Raw genomic sequence first — 18,850 nt, forward strand, 5'->3', positions numbered from 1 at the left:
AGAGATTGTTAATGATCGTACAAGTTTGTGATTCAATTTTTATTTTTTGAGGATCCAATTTTTATAACTAGTAAATTTTAGGGTCCGATTTTGACACTATATTTAGAAGCTCAATTTTTATAATAGAAAGTTTTAAGATATAGATGCAACTACCATATTTCAGGGGTAAATTTTGCAATTTACTTTTAAAAAAATATATAATAAATAAACTATTCTCGAGAACACTTGGATTGTCTAAAATGACTTTAAGGTGATTGACAAAAAATCTTCAAATTTGTAATAACGAAAAAAACATACTTGTAATTAGTAAAATACTTTCGTAGTGCAACCAAACAAATTTGTTATTTAAAGCATTTTCTAAAATGTATAAGATATATAAACATTTTTAAAATAAATATATGAACACCCTACCCAAATGACCTCTGAAGAATAACTATATTTCGACCACTAGTCCAATCCAATAAAGGATTTGATGTTATTAAAACTACAGAATTGGATATGATTCACTGAATTCGCCATTTTAGGTGGATTGACCAAAATATTACAGTACAAATTCGAACGACTTTATCTACGTTATCTGGTTCCAGAAGGAAATGACTTTTTTTCTGGACATATAGTGGAAAAAATACTCTTATCAGTAATAAATGTATATATCCAATGGGGCTCTGAAGATATAAAATTAATTTAGAGTTCATGATTGAGAAGGCAGCATTTGATACAATGAAAAAAATGGGAATGGCTATGGCATATGTTAATTTACTCATCTACATAAGAGTACAAGTAATGCACTACCTCTGACCTTCATAAAATCATGTAGGAACATGGCCTGAGGTGAGGGGTCTCCATTTTCTTCCTTACATTCTTCCTTTTTGGCTCTAGTCCTGTCTGCAAGAATTGTGTTATTCATTTCAATTTCTTTCGCATACCCATTCGTGATTTTGCGTATCTAATTTTCGGTTAAGCAAAAGATTTGAAGACATGATGTAGCAGTACAATTGTAAAGAATAAAAATCTTGTAAAAGGATACTCCAATCGCATGCCCTCCCCAGGAGGTGATGAGTACAGAATTGAGCCTTGCAGATGGTTCAGAGCTCCAGTTGAACAGCCAGTATCCTGCACACAAGATAACAATGGAAGACCCAGATACTTTTTCCATCTAAAAAAACTTAGTATTGCTTTAAATCCTTACTATGTGAAAGATTTTATGGCCTGAACATGTAACAATTTAAACAACAGACCAAAAGGCAACTTCCAAACATTATTTACACCAATAAAACAGTTCCCTGGAGTCTCTAAAAAAGCAACAAGTCTTGTGAATGGTCAGGGATATAAAAATCCACAATAATACATAGCCAAAGGGTGATGAGTTGTGCACGTAATTAACGGAAAAAACCACAGAATGGAGTCTGATTCATGAATTTCAATGCTAAGAAGGAAAAGATTTATCAGCTACAGAAAAATGATATTGAGAAGGGCTCTGCTAACCTGAAAATCGACAAAAGCAACTGGGGCCCCATACGTGCTCTGCATCTTTAGTTTTAAGAAGCCTGGGCATCTGGTAGGAAATATCAAATAAACAGAAAATGCAAGTTCTTAGATGTTCAGAACATAACCTAAATAACGTGCAGTAAAATAACTAACCTTGAAAATATTTGAATAAGCTCTTGCTCGGTGCAGCTTGGCCCTAGATTTGCCACAAAAAGTGTTGGACATGGGGGATTTTGAGGAATCTGGAAATGAAGAATTATTCACCCAAAGTTAACAGGATTTACCAAATACATTATGCTACAAATGGTCATTTTGCACATACTCAAATATTTTTGCCTTAACACGAGGCGTCTTCCTTTAAGCCTAAATATATGTATATATTTTAATATAAAACATTCAATGATTCTATACATTGTCTGTTCATGGGAAAAACTTCAAATACACCAGTTTTAATATGGCTAGTGTGGTATAGGCTCAAATCTTGGAAAAAAAATCTTGAAGTAGAGTATTATTGATTATAGACAAATGTAGACAATGATCCCTTTAAAAGACCCAAAGGGAAAGGGTTATTTCACACCTAACTACCTAACTAATTCTAATCCTAAAACACCTTTAAATAAACCCAAAGGGGAAGGGTATTTTCACACCTAAACTAAAAAGAAAACAAATTAAAATTGCAAATTAACACAAATGAAAATTACAGAATATTTCCAAAATGCCCCTACATCAATTCAACCCCCTGAGAATTAAACTCGTCCTCGAGTTTATGATGAAAGTTCAAACTCATCAGGTGCGTAGTAGGGAAAAATATCAGCAACGTTGAATGTGTTGCTAATGTTCATAGATGTAGGAAGACCTATCCGGAAGGCACTTTCTCCAAATTTTTCTAGTATTATGAATGGGCTGAATTTTCTGTTGGTTAATTTTTATGTACACCATGACTACATCTCCCGGTTGAAAAGTTTGTTTCCTTTGGTGAACATCAGCTTTGTCCTTATATCTTGTAATGGCAACTGTTAGGTTCTTCACAACTTCTTTATGTATCCTTTGAATTCTTTCCACCATGTAATCCGCCTCTAGGTTGCTGTCAACAGAAGGTAAATTAGTGAGGTCAAAAGTTAGTCTAGGAGGATGACTATAAACAATTTCAAAGGGACACTTCCCTCTTGATCTATTTTGCATGTTGTTGCATGCAAATTCTGCTTGTGAGTGCAAGATCCCATTTTTTGGGTTGTTCTCCACAGATGCATCGAAGTAGATTTCCCAATGTTTTGTTTGTCACCTCAGTTTGACCATTTGTTTGCGGATGGCTTGTTGAGCTAAACTTTAAGTGAGTTCCAAACTTTTTCCAAAAAAAAAACTCATGAATTTAACATCTCTGTCAAATACTATTGATTTGGGAATGTCATGTAAACGTACGATTTCTTTGAAAAAAAATTGAGTAATATTTAAAATATCTGAAGTTTTCTTGCAAGGGATTAAAATGAGCCATCTTTCTTAATCTATCAACAAATGTTTTGGGGAATTGGAAGTGGGGTATAGAGTCCTGTATTTTGAGATTGGCCTTTTGTTGTTTGGCACACAAAGCATCGTTTTACAAAATTATTTACATCTTTTCTGAGTTGTGGCCAAAAGAAATTTTCAGACGGCGTTATATAGGTCTTATCTCGACCAAAATGACCCGCAAATCCACTAGAATGAGCTCCATGTATGATGGCTTATCTTAGGGACCCTTGAGGCATACATAACAAATTACCTTAAGGGGCAGAATGTGTATTACACTGCTGCCAAATTATATGATAGTCAGGGTCTAATTCATAGCAAGTGGGTAGGTGATCAAAAGCTGTGATGGTGCCTTGGAGAAGAGTTAGTAGAGATGACTTTCTACTTAAAGCATCAGCTACTTTACTAGTGCTACCCGAGGTATGTTTTATTACAAAATCAAATTTTTGGATAAATGTTATCCATCTAGCATGCATTTCTTCATAAAATAAAACCAAGGAAAGAAATTTTGTTAGTTAAGAAAGCACATTTCTTCATATTAATGACTAATCGATGAGTGTCAAGAGTATAGAAGACATCCTGTAAGTGTGATAAGTGTTCCTCTGAACTCTTGCTGTAAATTAAGATGTCGTCAAAGTAAATAACGACAAACTTATTTAAGAATGGTAGGAATATTTGATTCATGAGTCTCATGAACGTGCTAGGTGTGCTTGATAACCCAAATGGTATAACCAACCATTCAAAGAGGCCTTCGTTGGTTTTGAATGCAGTTTTTCATTCGTTCCCCGGCCTAATTCGAATTTGGTGATAGCCACAATGAAGATATATTTTGGAAAAGATTTGAGGACACCTGCTAATTGGTCTAGGAGATCACCTATTCTAGGGATGGGAAATCTGTATTTGATAGTGATTTTATTTATAGCTCGACTATCAATACATAGGTGCCAACTACCATCCTTTTTTGGGGCTAATAGAGCAGGGATAGCACAGACCACAGGGGCTTAGGCTAGGTTGGATGTGCTGTTTTTTGAGGTCTTCAATAATTTCATGAAGTGCTTTGTACTCGAATGGGCTCATTTTGTAATGGGGAAGAAGTGGAAGTGAGGCACCGGGTATAAAATCAATGTTGTGTTGAATGTCCCTTAATGGAGGTAAGCCCTCTGGAATTTTGGTCTACAGGATTTGATAACAGGGGGCAATAGAGAGATCTTTAACCAGTAAGGCTAAAGTAAAGGTGGGTGCTATTTCTAGAGCCTTTTTTCGTAGACAAAAATTGAAAATAGGCAGCCTTTTATCTCTTCCTAAAGTGGAAGAGGAAGTTGTTGTAAGATCTTGGAGGGGTAATAGAATAACCGTCTTGCCTAACCAATCAAACTCATGTATTTTCATGGCTTCTGTGGATGGCCTTTATGTCATATTGCCATAGTCGTCCAAGAAGTAGATGACAAGCATCCATTTCTATGACATCATATATGATTGGATCTTTGTAGTGGGCACCAATGGATAAAGCCATGGTGCATATTTCATTAATCACTATTTCACCACCTCTTTTAATCCATCCGACCTTATATGGATGTGGATGCAGATCAACCTTAAGTTTCAAAGCCTAAACTAGCTTTTTTGAAACCATGTTCTCACTACTGCCACTATCGATGATAACTATGCACACTTTCCCTCATATGGTGCACTTTGTTCGAAATAATGAATGTCTCTAGGGGTTGCTCGGGGTTGTTGGGGTTAGAAGTATTCTTTGGATAACACAAGATAGTTCATCTCCAATATCTGAGTTTGTTCGAGCTACATCATCATCCTCTTCTTTTAGCTCATCTTCTTCCTCCGAATGTGTTCCTTGGATTGTTAGTTTTCTTCTTTCTGGACCATCATTTGATAAATGTCCCATTTGTCCGCACCTAAAACATTTACGAAGGTTAGGTCTGTTATATGGATTGAAATTCTTATTTGGAAGATTAGAAATACTTCCCTTTGCATCTATGTCTTGTTGTGGAAGATTGTCCTTTGCTTTGCTTGAAGAAGAGTTTGCTGTAACGGGACTGGTGTTTGAATCCAATGTTGTTTTTTTTGAACCACCATTTGTTTTTTCCCAATTGGCCCTTCTTGCTATCCATCTTTTCTGCTTTTGGCTTTTATCTTCTTTAATGGTTGTGGCCACCGAAATAGCTTCTAAGAGACTTGTCATTGGATGGAGATGTGCCTTTTCTCGAATATCTTGTCGGAGTCCATCAAGAAACCGAACTATTTGTTGGTTTTCACTGTCGGCAAGGTTGTTTTTTGCACTCAACCTTTGGAACTCATTTGTATACTCTTCAATGCTTCTTGACCCCTGTTTGCAATGTTGGAATTGGCTGTACAACAATCTTTCATAGTTAAGTGGAAGAAATCTCTTCTTCATGAGTTTGAGCATTTTTTGCCAGCTTTGGATTGGAGGTTTTCCATACATTTTCCTATTCCCTTGGAGTTGATCCCACCATGCGGATGCTCCACTTTTTAGTTACACAAGTTTTACCTTTCGATTCTCGGGGGTGTCCACGAAGTCAAAAAAACTTTCTACCTTCTTCACCCAATCGAGGAAAACTTCAATATTCATTCGTCCATTGTAAGTAGGGAGGTCAATTTTCATTTTGTATTCAGAATCTTATCTCCATGGAGATCCTCTTTGCATTCCCCTATACTCCGGTTAATAGTGTTCCAAATCTTGATCATCCTCTTGGAAATCTTGAAGGTCTTGGTTGTTGTAGTTGAACCTCTGTCTACAAGGCTGACTGGCTGGCGTGTTCTCCCAATTTTGTGGGTCTTCTTCCGAGGAATCAGAATCAACCCTAAAAGGTTTGGTGGCATTAGTATGGCTTGTTGATGAGGCCTAGGTTGTGGTCTCCTTTGGTCGATCCCTCTTAGTTGCATGAATCTTGGAGGGTTTCTTGGATGTTCTTGAATTCTTGGAGGGGCAAAATTTTGAGGAACACGGTTTGGTGGTTACCTCTAAATTCTTGGTGCAATTGAGGTCCCCTAGTCTCAGTTTGGTGTAGAACTCCTCTGCTTTCTTGCTGTTCTTGACTTCTTCTTCTTCTTCTTCTTGAATCTTGGCTTTTGCCTTGTTTGGTTTGTTGTTTTCCTTTACAAGGGAGTTTAAGGTCTGCTGCATCTCAGCCATGGAAATCTGCATCACATTGAAGTTGTTGATCAAGGTTCCTATGGCATCTTCAACTTGGTTCATACGGTGGTCCATGGATTGGGGTTTGGATGCTTCCGCATCAGTGGGAGGGAAGAATCAATGAATTTGCTGGAATTTTTTTCAGTCATCAGCCCCAACTTCTGCTCTGATACCAGTTTTGGTGTAGACTCAAACCTTGGAGAAAATCTTGAAGTAGAGTATTATTGATTATAGAGAAATGTAGACAATGATCCCTTTAAATAGACTCAAAGGGAAAGGGTTGTTTCACACCTAACTACCTAACTAATTCTAATCCTAAAATCCCTTTAAATAGACCCAAAGAGGAAGGGTGTTTTCACACCTAAACTAAAAGAAAACAAATTAATTCAAATGGAAATAACAAAATATTCCCTAAATGCCCCTACATCATGCTGCCTTTTAAATATGTGCTTGCAGCCTTATTCCCAGAATTCCCTCCCCTCGAAAAGAAAGGATAAAGAAATACGTGCAGATATTATTGTAGAAGTTCAAGGTAAATAAATATTCCCCTATGCTTGTTCTCAATAAGTTAAGCCTGCCTATGCTTGTAATGGGAAAATAACTTTTGGCTAAACATACAAAAAAAACCCACAGAAAGGTCAAAAGAAAATTGCGGAATACAAAGCAACCTGAAAGAAAGAATTAACTTTTGGTAATACAAAAGAAAACAATTTGGAATTACCCATGGGAAGGCATTAAAGTGTGTCCATATCCACACATCCTCCCACAACCTATCAACCCTCAAAGATATTCTTCTATTTCTTTTCATCAAAATAAACCACAGTACAACAATGAAGCCCATAGAGGCATTGAACAATAAAAATCTAAAGGAAAATGCATAGTCAATTTCAAGTGGATAGAAAATGAAAATTAAAGAAGTTTTAGCCAATGCTGAGAGGATGTTATAGAGACTGAAGAATCACGGACTGTAACAAAAAGGGGCCTTACCACATTCGCAGCCACTGTATCATTTACAGTTTTGTTATCAAAGCTTCCATGGCTGATGATAGAAAGTACTAGTTAGTTAAACTTAGAAGAAGAAATATAATGAAGCAAGTATACAAAAGTTAAAAACCTAATACAGGAGTCAGGGCGTATAGTAAGAGCTTTTTACTGAAGCCCTCGGACATTCTACTAGTGATTATTGTTGGCAATAATGTATAAGCTTCACATAAGCTTGTAATTAACCATTTCAATAATAAAGATGTGCTAAGTAGTGCAGATGACCTTTGTGCAGATGGATAACCAATCGTGTTGTAAGCAGAATTACCCATTCCAGACATGTGAGTGCTGCCAAGACCTGCTAGTGCCCAAGCGTGCAAAACATGTGCAAAATGAGCTTTTAGAATAATGTGTCCTCTGCGTGACTAATCAATTACTCCTTACCCCAAGAGTTTGTAAAGGCAGCACATAATCATCCTCAAATAAATCAGAGGGGGCAGATTTATACATCAAAAATAAGCATAATAATAGGTACCGTCAGGGGCATCAAAAGGACAGAATTTTTTTAGAAAAAAAAGGAGCTTGCATAAGCAATAGCTTATAAGCATAAAAAGTGCTAAGCAATCATCTTACCAGGATCAGGAGTACTCCTTGAGAAGATAGACACTTTAGCTTTCTTATCCGATCCATATCTTTCATCCTCTAACCATTTGATGAACACATCAAGAAAATATTTGAACTGGTTAAACCACTAAATAAAATAGAAATATAAATTTATAGTAGGGCAGCCATCAAGATATGTACCTGTCCTCGTCCGTTTTGATCTTGAATTGGATTTAGCCAAATCAACATACAGTACTGACTGCTTCTCAAGATCAAACACCATGCCCTACAACAAAAAGCAACCGATTGTTTTAATAATTTAATGTGATACATTACCCAGAGTAGAAAAAAAAAATTATCTTCATCCTTGCCTTGCAATTTCCAATTTTTTAAGCTGCTGGGGAGACACAAAACACTTTATTACCCCTTATTACCAGTGTTTTTAAATGCCAAAGGCGCAATGGCCCTCTGGAGCCTAGGCTCTAGGCGCAAGGCGCACAAAAAAGCGCGAGTTTTTTTTTTTTTTGTGAGGTGCACTATATATAAAAATATTACATTAAAAAGAGAGAGTATAATTGAAGTGGATATATGGAAAAAAGGGACCCAAAACACAAGAAATTTTGCATTTAGGTTTGGTAAACTTGATCCTTTTAGTTAATAAAGAAGGAAAATCCTTGATTATTACTATTTTTTAAAAATAATTGAAAAGCCCCAAGGCGTAGGGTTTTGATCCTTGAGGCTTCACAAAAGGCACACGCAAGCTGTGCCTTATTTTGTGAGTCTCGCTTTGACCTACGCCTAGGCGCGCGCGCCCGAGAGGGCTTTTTAAAACACTGCTTATTACAATTGCAGCTTCAAAAGAACGACCAACCAATTGAAAGCAAAAATTCAGAAGAAAAATGAAGGTAAATTACCTTTTTCGTCCGTGAGGTTTAGGGTTTGTCTTAATTTAGTTCCTAGGTTTTAAAATTAAACAATCAAGTCACCAAAGCGTAGGAAATAGTTCAATTAAGTCCTTTGGTCAACAGCTCCAATTACAGAGATGACATGGCATAATAAAAATAATAATAATAATAATAATATAGAGACAAACAAAAAAACTCTCTTGACCACCAGCCACCCCCCGTGGCCCATCCCTTTCCCCTTCCCTCCGGCCCCCTTCCTCTTTCTCCACTCAGTTGCCGCCCATCCACCATTGCCGCCTCTTCTCTCTGTCTCCTGTCATGGATCTGAATCACCCTCTTTCCCAAATCTAAATTTTAAGATCTACTTCTTGTTCTTCCACCACCCATTTCATTGCAACCTCTCTTCTTTATTTTTCTTCTTCGTTCCCCACCCCCATCGTGCCCTTCTTAGTTCTTCCACGTTCCTTTTATGTACTTCCTTTGATTTTTGAAATGATTTTCTTAACGAAAGAACTTGGAATACAGAAGCAGGGAACAAGTACTTACATTTACAGCATGCATTGCACCAATGGCAGACTGCTGGTCCGAGAATACAGCAAATGCAAATGGCTATAACCAACCACACCAAATAAATTGTAAGAAAATCTGTGCATAATGCTAATCAATAAAATATAAGGTCTACCATCAACACAAGCAGTGATAGGTATTTGTGTACATGAGATATTTCATGAGTGGAAAAAGAATACTACAATCTTTTAAAAGTTCAAGCGACAGACATGGGCACTCAGTACACGTATCTGAAGGGTACTTGCATAAATTTGCTACACTTTATTGCAGCAATTCAGATTGTTGGTCAGAGAATATGGAAAGCTGGTAAATTGCCTTTACCAACAAAGGTCCCCAAGCTTTCACTTTCAATATTAATTGGATCTGAAACTACAGATTAGCATAGTATTTGCAGTTGAAAACATGGGATATTAATATCTCAGTTAATGTTATGGTTTCCTCTCCATGCATCTTACCTTGATCAAAATCCAAAGAGTAATAAGTTGGACCACCATGGCCATCCCAGGAACTGAGATTACATTGACTAATTTGAGAACCCTTAAACAAGGATACTAAATACTAATAACACAATGCAATCATGTTTAGGCATTGCCAAAAAATGTTTCAGTTTGCTGTCCTGACAACAAAATACATACAAAGTACAAGCCACTATCATCCAATTAAATGGAACAAGAAAGAAATATAGTTTTTTTTATATATAATAACGACCACTTCCATTGAAACCAAATGAAAGAATAGAAAGGCATGAGGGAAAGAAAGAAAGAAAAACAAAGCAAAAAAAACAACACAAAAACCCCACAAAAGGAAGCCCCACTAAAGAAAGGTGCTCAAGCTATACAAAATAGTACCTAAGAAATAGTTACAAATGATCTTTGAAATCGAAGCTCAAAGGGAAACATGAAATCTAACAAGAGACCAAACATACTATGATCCCTCTCCAACCCTCTAAACACCGTGTAAATAGCACATCCTCACAAGCCACAAAAGACTACTTTTCTCAAAAAATGCGGATGGAGGAAGAACACACCCCAATCGTGTCAATAACGTCCCTATGTCAAGCTAGCGAGAACCTAAGAAAGCACATATATGGATATGGGACAAAGATATGACTCAACTTGGATATGACCACATGTCATTTTAAAAAAAAATAATAAAATAAAGACAAACACAACAAGGACACATTTATTCAAATACACATTTCCAAAAATATATATCATTTTTAAATAAGAAGGAAATTAAAAGTCAATGAATTTATGCATTTATATGCTTAGAAAATTAGTTTGATGTATTTCACTCTCCAAATTTAATATTCTTGTCATATATGTGTCTACTTAGTATTGATTCTAATTTGGCTGTGTACAACTACACATCTTCTGCGTTAACAAGTGTCTGGCACATGTCCAACAAGCATCAGAATCAGAGTGTCCAAGTGTCCAACACCGATAGCTAGCCAGACTAAAGTGTCCGAGCTTCTTAGGCAAGAACTCAAACGTCTGGAAGAAATAAGCTCAAGCAAATCTAGCAAACTTACATCTCCAAAGAATGTGAACCAAGTTTTCCTCCACCTTTCGACAAAGAATACAACAAAACAACTCCATTAACGTGATCATCCTCCTCAAAAGCTGTCCAAAGTGTTAGCTCTTCCATGTAAATTTGTCAAGCATGAAACTACATTTTCCTTGGGATCTTATGATCCTCCAAAAGAGTAGACAAAACTAACTCACTAGTAGGAAAATGGTCCGATAAGTAATGAAAGGAGTTACAAGAGAGTCCCTCCGAAAGGTTGGGACTCTAAACGAAAATATCCTTCTCCCACCCTGAAAGAACAAACTCCTCAAGCATAGACAAGAGAGTAATGACCTCCATCACTTAATATAGTATATTATTACACGTGTAACATTGGGATTGAAATGTGCATTTGAAGTTACTAAACAATGATCTTTTACCAAAGAAATACTAGCAACAAAGTTTGGATTCGTCAAAGTTGAATTCACATTGCAAAGGCTAAGGAATTTTTCATCCATAAAAATAACATTGACCAAGCCAGATTTGTTTTCTACGATACGGAGAACTCTTTGCTACTTCTTGGGTAAGGAAGATAAGTGGAAGGACATAACATTCGTTGCCATTTACAGGTAAAGAGGTTCCACTGAAGAACGGTTTACGATGTTCGTAAGGAGCAGAGCAAAAGCTATAATTACAAACATGATAAAGGTCGCCAATTGCTAGGCACCAAGATACTTCCATTATTTGTTGGAGCATGACTCTCAAGGTAGGGCAACCTACCGCCACCATTTTTATGTTAGTCCGAAGAAGAATCCACTTGTGAAGGGGAGCAAAGGTGCAAAGTTGGTGGATGGCCTTGGAATCAAAGAAAAGGATTAGAAATTGGAAGCTAACTGGCATTTAGCAGTAGGTAGTATAGGTGAAGCCCAATTTTTGCCTTCTAATTCTAACTTGCATTTAATGGTGCAGATATTGAAAATCCTACTACTAAGGTGCTCGTGCTCCATAGCATTGTGGAATAATGAAGGGTGAAAACTGAAGTATTGAAAATCCTACTACTAAGGTGCTCGCGCTCCATAGCATTGTGGAATAATGAAGGGTGAGGGGGTTACTGAGGTAAAATTTGTTAATGGGACAAAATTGCATCCCACTAAAACTTAATAAGCCAATGGAGTCACATACACATCAACTTTCACATTGGCATTGGAATTAGGCTATAAGCATCAGTATCGGTATCAACATTCATAACGACATTTCCGTTAGAATTTGACACAGCACATTTATAGTTTTATTTAACAATCTCACCATAGGCATTAGTGAGTTTAAAGGCATGTTGAATTAAGTTTTAAGAATTAGGTTTACTTCGTATTTTTTTCATTTGAAATGTGGTTTACTAACTTAGTTCTTGTGTTTTTTTATATCCACGAGTGTTCGGACTAGTTGCACATACTTTGTGTCCTGCCCTAACACTATAACATTTAGGTGCAAAAAAATAAAAATAAAAACTTAGGTAGGTGGTTGCATGGATTCAACCATTTCATCTCTAAATTAACATTTAAATATCTAGTTAAGATGAATTTTAAATGAACCCCAATAAACTAGGTCCAAGCTAATTTCATTTAACCATTATCATCTTGAACTTCTTCAAAAGCTAGAAGCATACAATAACCTAACCAGAATTGTCTATTGTAACACCTCAAGCCCAGGATTCGAAATCCGAATTCAGAATTTAGATTTGGCACTTAATGGCCCTAGCATTCCCCTATATCCCGTACAACCTAGCTACATCATCCTTGCTTGTCTTAATGCTTCTAAGAGTAAAGACTATCCCCACAAACCAACACAGTTTCTTTCAACATGTTTTGTCCTCATTCACATGCATTCTAGGAAAATTCCCAAGAGGTTATCCAACGTAGGATTGCTCCAAGCTAAGCACGCTTAAGAGCTACCAAAAAGGAAGGCGCGCCTTGTTGATATAGGTAGTGACTTTTAATTCTTTTAAGCCTTTCTTAACCATGTCCTCAGAATCTCTCTAATTCAGATGTGATCTTGGTTCATTCATGTCCCCCTCCTAAACTTGGGTCGTTATATCTATGAACAGTTGTTTTAATTGATAACGACAATGAAAACTCCATCTATCTCCATAAAGATATAATATTGTCCACTTTGGACATAAATCCTCGTGGCTTTTTTTCAAAACCACCGAAAAGGCTTCACCCTCATACCAATGGAGATAATTATACACATTAATACCCCCATGATCAGTGTTTCAAAAAGCCCTCTTGGGTGCACGCCTAAGCTCAAGGCACAAGTCTGACGCCTCACCTTGCAAAGGCAAGGCTCACAAAATAAGACACGCCTCAGATGCGTGCCTTTTGTGAAGCCTCAAGGCTTTAAGCTCTAGGCCTTGGGACTTTTTCATTATTTTTAAAATATAGTAATAATTAAGATTTTTCCTTCTTTATTAACTAAAAAAATCAAACTTACCAAGCCTAAATGCAAAACTTCTTGTGTTTAGGAGTCTTTTCTTCATATTTTTATTTCAACTATGCTCCCTCTTTTATGTATTACTTTTTTATATATAGTACGCCTCACGCACTTTTTTTAGTTGCGCTCAAGCCCCATGATCATTTGGTCTTTGTTTGTGATCCCTTCCTTCCCTAACCAGTGTGCGACATTGTTTGTACTCCTAACATTAATCTCCATCTTTGATACTAAAGCAACCAAATGCCCACGAATTTACTTAGTCGTCATACTCTAGAAGCTAAGCAGTATCCAAGCACCCAAGCCTAAATGCAAAACTTCTTGGGTTTAGGGGTCTTTTTTCATATTTTTACTTCAACTATGCTCCCTCTTTTATGTATTACTTTTTTATATATAGTACGCCTCACACGCTTTTTTTAGTTGCGCTCAAGCCCCATGATCATTTGGTCTTTGTTTGTGATTCCTTCCTTCCCACCAGTGTGCAACTTTGTTTACACTCCTAACATTAATCTCCATCTTTGATACTAAAGCAACCAAATGCATGGGAATTTACTCAGACGTCAGACTTTAGAAGCTAAGCACATTTACATGTGTAAGTTTCCAGGCACCCAAGCCTAAATGCAAAACTTCTTGTGTTTAGGGGTCTTTTTTTCATATTTTTACTTCAACTATGCTCCCTCTTTTATGTATTACTTTTTCATATATAGTATGCCTCACGCGCTTTTTTTAGTTGCACTCAAGCCCCATGATCATTTCGTCTTTGTTTGTGATCCCTTCCTTCTCTAACTAGTGTGCAACTTTGTTTGCACTCCTAACATTAATCTCCATCTTTGATACTAAAGCAACCAAATGCTTGGGAATTTACTCAGACATTAGACTCTAGAAGCTAAGCGCATTTACATATGTAAGTTTCCAGGCACCCAAGCCTAAATGCAAAATTTATTGTGTTTAGGGGTCTTTTTTTTTCATATTTTTACTTCAATTATACTTCCTCTTTTATGTAATACTATTTTATATATAATACGCCTCACGCGCTTTTTTTTAGTTGCACTCAAGCCCCATGATCATTTGGTCTTTTTTTGTGATCCCCTCCTTCCCTAACCAGTGTGCGCCTTTGTTTGCACTCCTAACATTAATCTCCATCTTTGATACTAAAGCAACCAAATGCCCACGAATTTACTCAGACGTCAGACTCTAGAAGCTAAGCGCATTTACATGTGTAAGTATCCAGGCACCCGAAATAGAAACTATTCACATTCAAGAGAAAAAAAAAATCCATAAGAATCAACAATTTTGCAAAACAGAAAAGCTAAGTACAACACCTGGGTCGTCTGCGTGGGGGTCCGAAGATGAGAGGACTCGTATCCCGGAAACTCCCGGAAGAGATTGTAAATTTCTCGGGGCTTGACATCTTCAGGAAGGCCAGCTATGAATAGGGTTCGGACCTCATTGATGGAGGCCGCGTGCGGTAAAAAAGGTAAGCCATAGGATGCGAAGGTGGGCGGGTGTTGAGAGAGGTAATGCTGAGACGGCGGTGCTGAAGAAGGAGGAGGAGGCACCTGGTAAAAGGGATAGTGAGGCGGTTCAAGACCAGAAGGCTGCGGCGGTGGTTGCGGTTGCGGATAGTAGCTCGCCATGTCGTCCATCGGAGTTGTGTTCTCTCCGAGTCTCTGACGAAGTAGAGAGAGAGCTGGAAGCCCAGAAAATTGGGTCGGATTGCTTCAATTGTGATAAAAGCATTGTCGCTCAATGGGCTCACATTAAACACCGAAATCCAAATGCCCCAATTTCAAAGGTTTAACAAGATGGCCCGTTAATATATACTATATATATATATATATATATATATGTATGTATGTATATGTGTATATATATTTCTGTTTTTGGGACGACTAGTAAATGAAATTTTATCTAAACAAAATTTCAATTTAAAAAATTTCTAAACATAAGATAATAAATTAAATATACAATAATTATTTATAAACACTGACTAATATATCATTCTTAACAATCAATAGAATTAGACTATTTAAAATCTGAAAACAATCGAAATTGAAGGAAGATTTAATTTAAAACCAATTAAAGCAAGTGTCTAGAGATAAATACGAGAAAATCAATATAAAAACAAAAATAAAATTTCATCCAACAAATACAATATATGTACACTAATAATTATGGTGCAAACCCAATACTGAGGAACACCAAGATAATGAGACCTAGCACCCTAGTAAATAGCTTGTGTATGAGGTATCTGTCAAACCATCATCAATCACTCTCTCTTCTCCATGTTTGTCATCCACCTCCTCCAATAACCCTTACCGATCGTCAAAACCCTCCCTCATCTAAAAAAATCGTACTTTCCACCATATCTTTTATATTATTATTGTTATTTTGAAAACTTATTAAGAAAATAGAGTAGTTTTGAAACTAATTAGAGAAATGTTGTTGTTTTGTGAGATCGGACTCCATATATTAAGAGTTGTCGAAGGTTGAAGTTTCAACATACATAAGTCGAAACTTCAACCCTCGACATGCACATTATCAAGTAACATCGCCAAGTCTGCTGTCCCTGTTGTGTTGATCAGATTCCCTGCATGCATGCTGCCCTCCACAGCCTTAGCATGCATGCTCATTGTCATTCAACCACCCTCTTTAATTTCCATCCCGTGGGTCGAGTGTTGAACACTCGACCTACATCCTTTTAAACCCTTCTCTCTCCTTCATTTTGCTCACTGCCTCGTTAATTTTTGTAGCCTCATTTCCTCTCCCCTTCATTTTGCTCACTGCCCCCTTCATTTTGCCCCCTCACTGCCTTCAAAAATCAGCCTTCGAAATCATTTTCCTCTCTTCCCATTTGCTTTCTGATTTCATTTTTCTTCTTCTTAATATCCCTGTCCTCCCATTTTTTAACTCACTACTTTCCATTTCCATTTCTCTTCTTGTATTTCGTCTAATACAAATTATTCTCACACAACTCTTGACCACAAACTATACTGGTTCGTTACTCTACTAAATTTTATTTTTTAAGAATAATTATACATTTTATTTTTATTCTTATATTATTATTTTTTTATAGATTCTATTTTTTTAATTTTTTGTAGTTGTTGCCAGATAACAAATAACTGAAAAAAAGGGTGAACGTTGTCACTTTGAAGGAAAAAAGAGAACTACCGTCGAATCTATGAGTTAAACTTATGATATTTGAAAAGTTTAGTTTATTCTTATGATATTTGATTTCTTTAGTATTAACTTTGATGTTTATAGTGTTAAAATGTTTAGTTTATTGTTATGTTTAAGAAGTTGATATTTATAGTTTAATACAAAATTATTGTGATAGTTAACAAGTTTAATATAGTTTCAAAGTTTAAATATAGTTTGAAAATTTAGTTTATTCATATGATATTTTGATTTTTTTAAGTAATTAACTTTTGATGTTTATAGTGTTAAAATGTTTAGTTTATTGTTATGTTTAAAAAGTTGATATTTATAGTTTAATATAAAATTATTGTGATAGTTAACAAGTTTAGTATAGTTTGAAAAGTTTAATTTATTCATACGATATTTGATTTCTTTAGTATTAACTTTGATGTTTATAGTGTTAATGTTTAGTTTGTTGTTATGTTTAAAAAGTTGATATTTATAGTTTAATACAAAATTATTATGATAGTTATTGTGATTTTTTTAATATATTTCTTATGATATTTAATTTTCTAGTATTAACTTTGAAAATATAGTTTAAAATAGTTTGAAAAAATTTAATTTAATTTAATTTTTTATTTTGTATTAAATTTGAAAAAATAGTTTTAAAAAGTTTACCTCATTTTAATTTGAAAAGTTTAATTTATTGTTATGTTTAAAAATAGTTATAAAAAGTTTAATTTATTGTTACGTTTAAAAATAGTTATAAAAAGTTTAATTTATTGTTATGTTTAAAAATAGTTATAAAAAGTTTAATTTATTGTTATGTTTAAAAAGTTGATGTTCATCAAACTTAAAAAGTTTATGTTTATAAACTAAAAACTTTAATATTTTATTTTAATACAAAATTATTGTTATTTTTTAAAAATACTTCTTATAAAAAGTAAAATTATTGTGATTTTTTTAAAAAGTTTAATATTTTTTAATACACTTCTTATAAAAAGTATAATACAAAAAATTGATGTTTGTCTTTTTTTTTAGAAAACGGTAGGCAAATGCTTGAGATTTTTGTTGTTTACAAATGGTAATATGATTGATGATATTGATGGAGTTGACTATGACCAACCACCAAGTGGGAGTTTTAGCATAAATGTGAACTGTGAAATTGTATTTGAATAATTCGTTGAAATGGTTGGGATGTTACTTAGTGTAGATATGGGAGCAAATCAGATAGAAATAACACATAGACATCCTAATCTAGAACCATCAGGATCAATAAGGTTTATGTCATTCCCTATTTCGAATGCACAAGCTATGAACTTGATGTTCTCAATGGCAATGTCACTGCCAAATTTAGTGCATTTGTATGTAAATGTAAATAGGATAGGGTGGATCCTGATACATCATTTAACCAGTTTGAAGATCCAACTCAATGTATCAATCCTGATCCGAAGTCAGTTGCATCGCCATGTGATAATGAAGATATAACGGCTAACAACCTGAGACTTCAGAACTAAAACGGATGATGAATTTGAAGATTTGGATTTCGATGGTCGTGAACATGAGATGCTTTCAGATACATTCAATGATTTGGATATGAATGTACTGGATAACATTCGAGAACATGACCTAATTGTAGCCCTTGTGGACGTTGACAATACTCAATTGTATAAAGGGATGATTTTTCAAGACAAGGAAATGCTACAACACATGGTCAAATGTTTTGCAATAAAATGTCACGCACCATGAGGTTTTTGAATCTACTCCGACGATTTGGACAATTCGTGTAAGAAGTGGGAGGAAGGTTGAAGTGGAGACTTCGTGCAATAAAGAAAAAATCGCATGGTTTGTTCGAGATCACTAAGTATGATGAGCAGTATACATGTTTTTATTCAGAACTAAGTCAAAGTCATGTGCAATTGGATTCATCAATGATTGCACTGGAGTTCTGTGACGCCGTAAGAGAAAAACCATCTATCAGTGTGGCACAACTGCAGTTCGACATCAAATCAAAGTTTGGATATCATGTTCCTTACCATAGGGTATGGGAGGGAAAAAGAAAAGCGCTAGCTAAAGTATTCGGTGATTGGGATGAGTCTTACAAATTGTTACCAGGTGGTTATATATGGTTAAGCAGACCAATCCCGGAACACGTGTAGAGTGGAGAGTTAAAGAAACGTTTACTGAAGGCCATGTTATCCTAACTTCTGTATTTTGGGCATTTGGTCATTGTATAGAAGCTTTTAATAAATTTCGGCCGATAATTCAGATAGATGGTACATACTTGTACGACAAATATAAAGGAAAATTGTTGATTGCTACATCAGTTGACTCGAACGGCCATCTTCTTCCACTTGCATTTGTCGTTGCTGATGAAGAGTCTGCAGACTCATGGGGATGGTTCCTGAAATACTTGAGAGAAATTGTAACACACGAATAAGTGTGTTTAATTTCAGATCGACATGCTGGTATAATCGCAGCAGTGAACAATCCGAAAAATGGTTAG

The 18,850-nt window shown here is 35.6% G+C and overlaps 1 protein-coding gene across 3 annotated transcripts; it reads right to left on the reverse strand.

Annotated features, from left to right (window-relative positions):
• Positions 1–629: 629 nt before the first annotated feature.
• Positions 630–14,995, reverse strand: LOC120073130 (protein WHI4). 3 transcript variants are annotated; one of them, XM_039025765.1, is made up of 10 exons: positions 14,529–14,992; positions 9,196–9,258; positions 7,946–8,030; positions 7,775–7,843; positions 7,427–7,502; positions 7,148–7,199; positions 1,642–1,730; positions 1,486–1,555; positions 1,028–1,113; positions 630–946 (listed from the first exon to the last, which is right to left on the reverse strand). In XM_039025765.1, the coding sequence occupies exons 1-10, from the start codon at positions 14,850–14,852 to the stop codon at positions 904–906; spliced, it is 957 nt and encodes a 318-aa protein (XP_038881693.1). In that variant the 5' UTR covers positions 14,853–14,992; the 3' UTR covers positions 630–903. The 3 variants fall into 3 exon arrangements, with proteins under 3 accessions (XP_038881693.1, XP_038881694.1, XP_038881695.1); XM_039025766.1 differs by having other exon boundaries at positions 7,427–7,499; positions 14,529–14,990; XM_039025767.1 differs by lacking the exons at positions 630–946; positions 1,028–1,113; positions 1,486–1,555; positions 1,642–1,730 and adding an exon at positions 1,970–2,830 and having other exon boundaries at positions 14,529–14,995.
• Positions 14,996–18,850: the final 3,855 nt, after the last annotated feature.

The sequence above is a fragment of the Benincasa hispida genome, chromosome 3 (assembly GCF_009727055.1).
Source record: "Benincasa hispida cultivar B227 chromosome 3, ASM972705v1, whole genome shotgun sequence".
Taxonomy (NCBI): domain Eukaryota; kingdom Viridiplantae; phylum Streptophyta; class Magnoliopsida; order Cucurbitales; family Cucurbitaceae; genus Benincasa; species Benincasa hispida.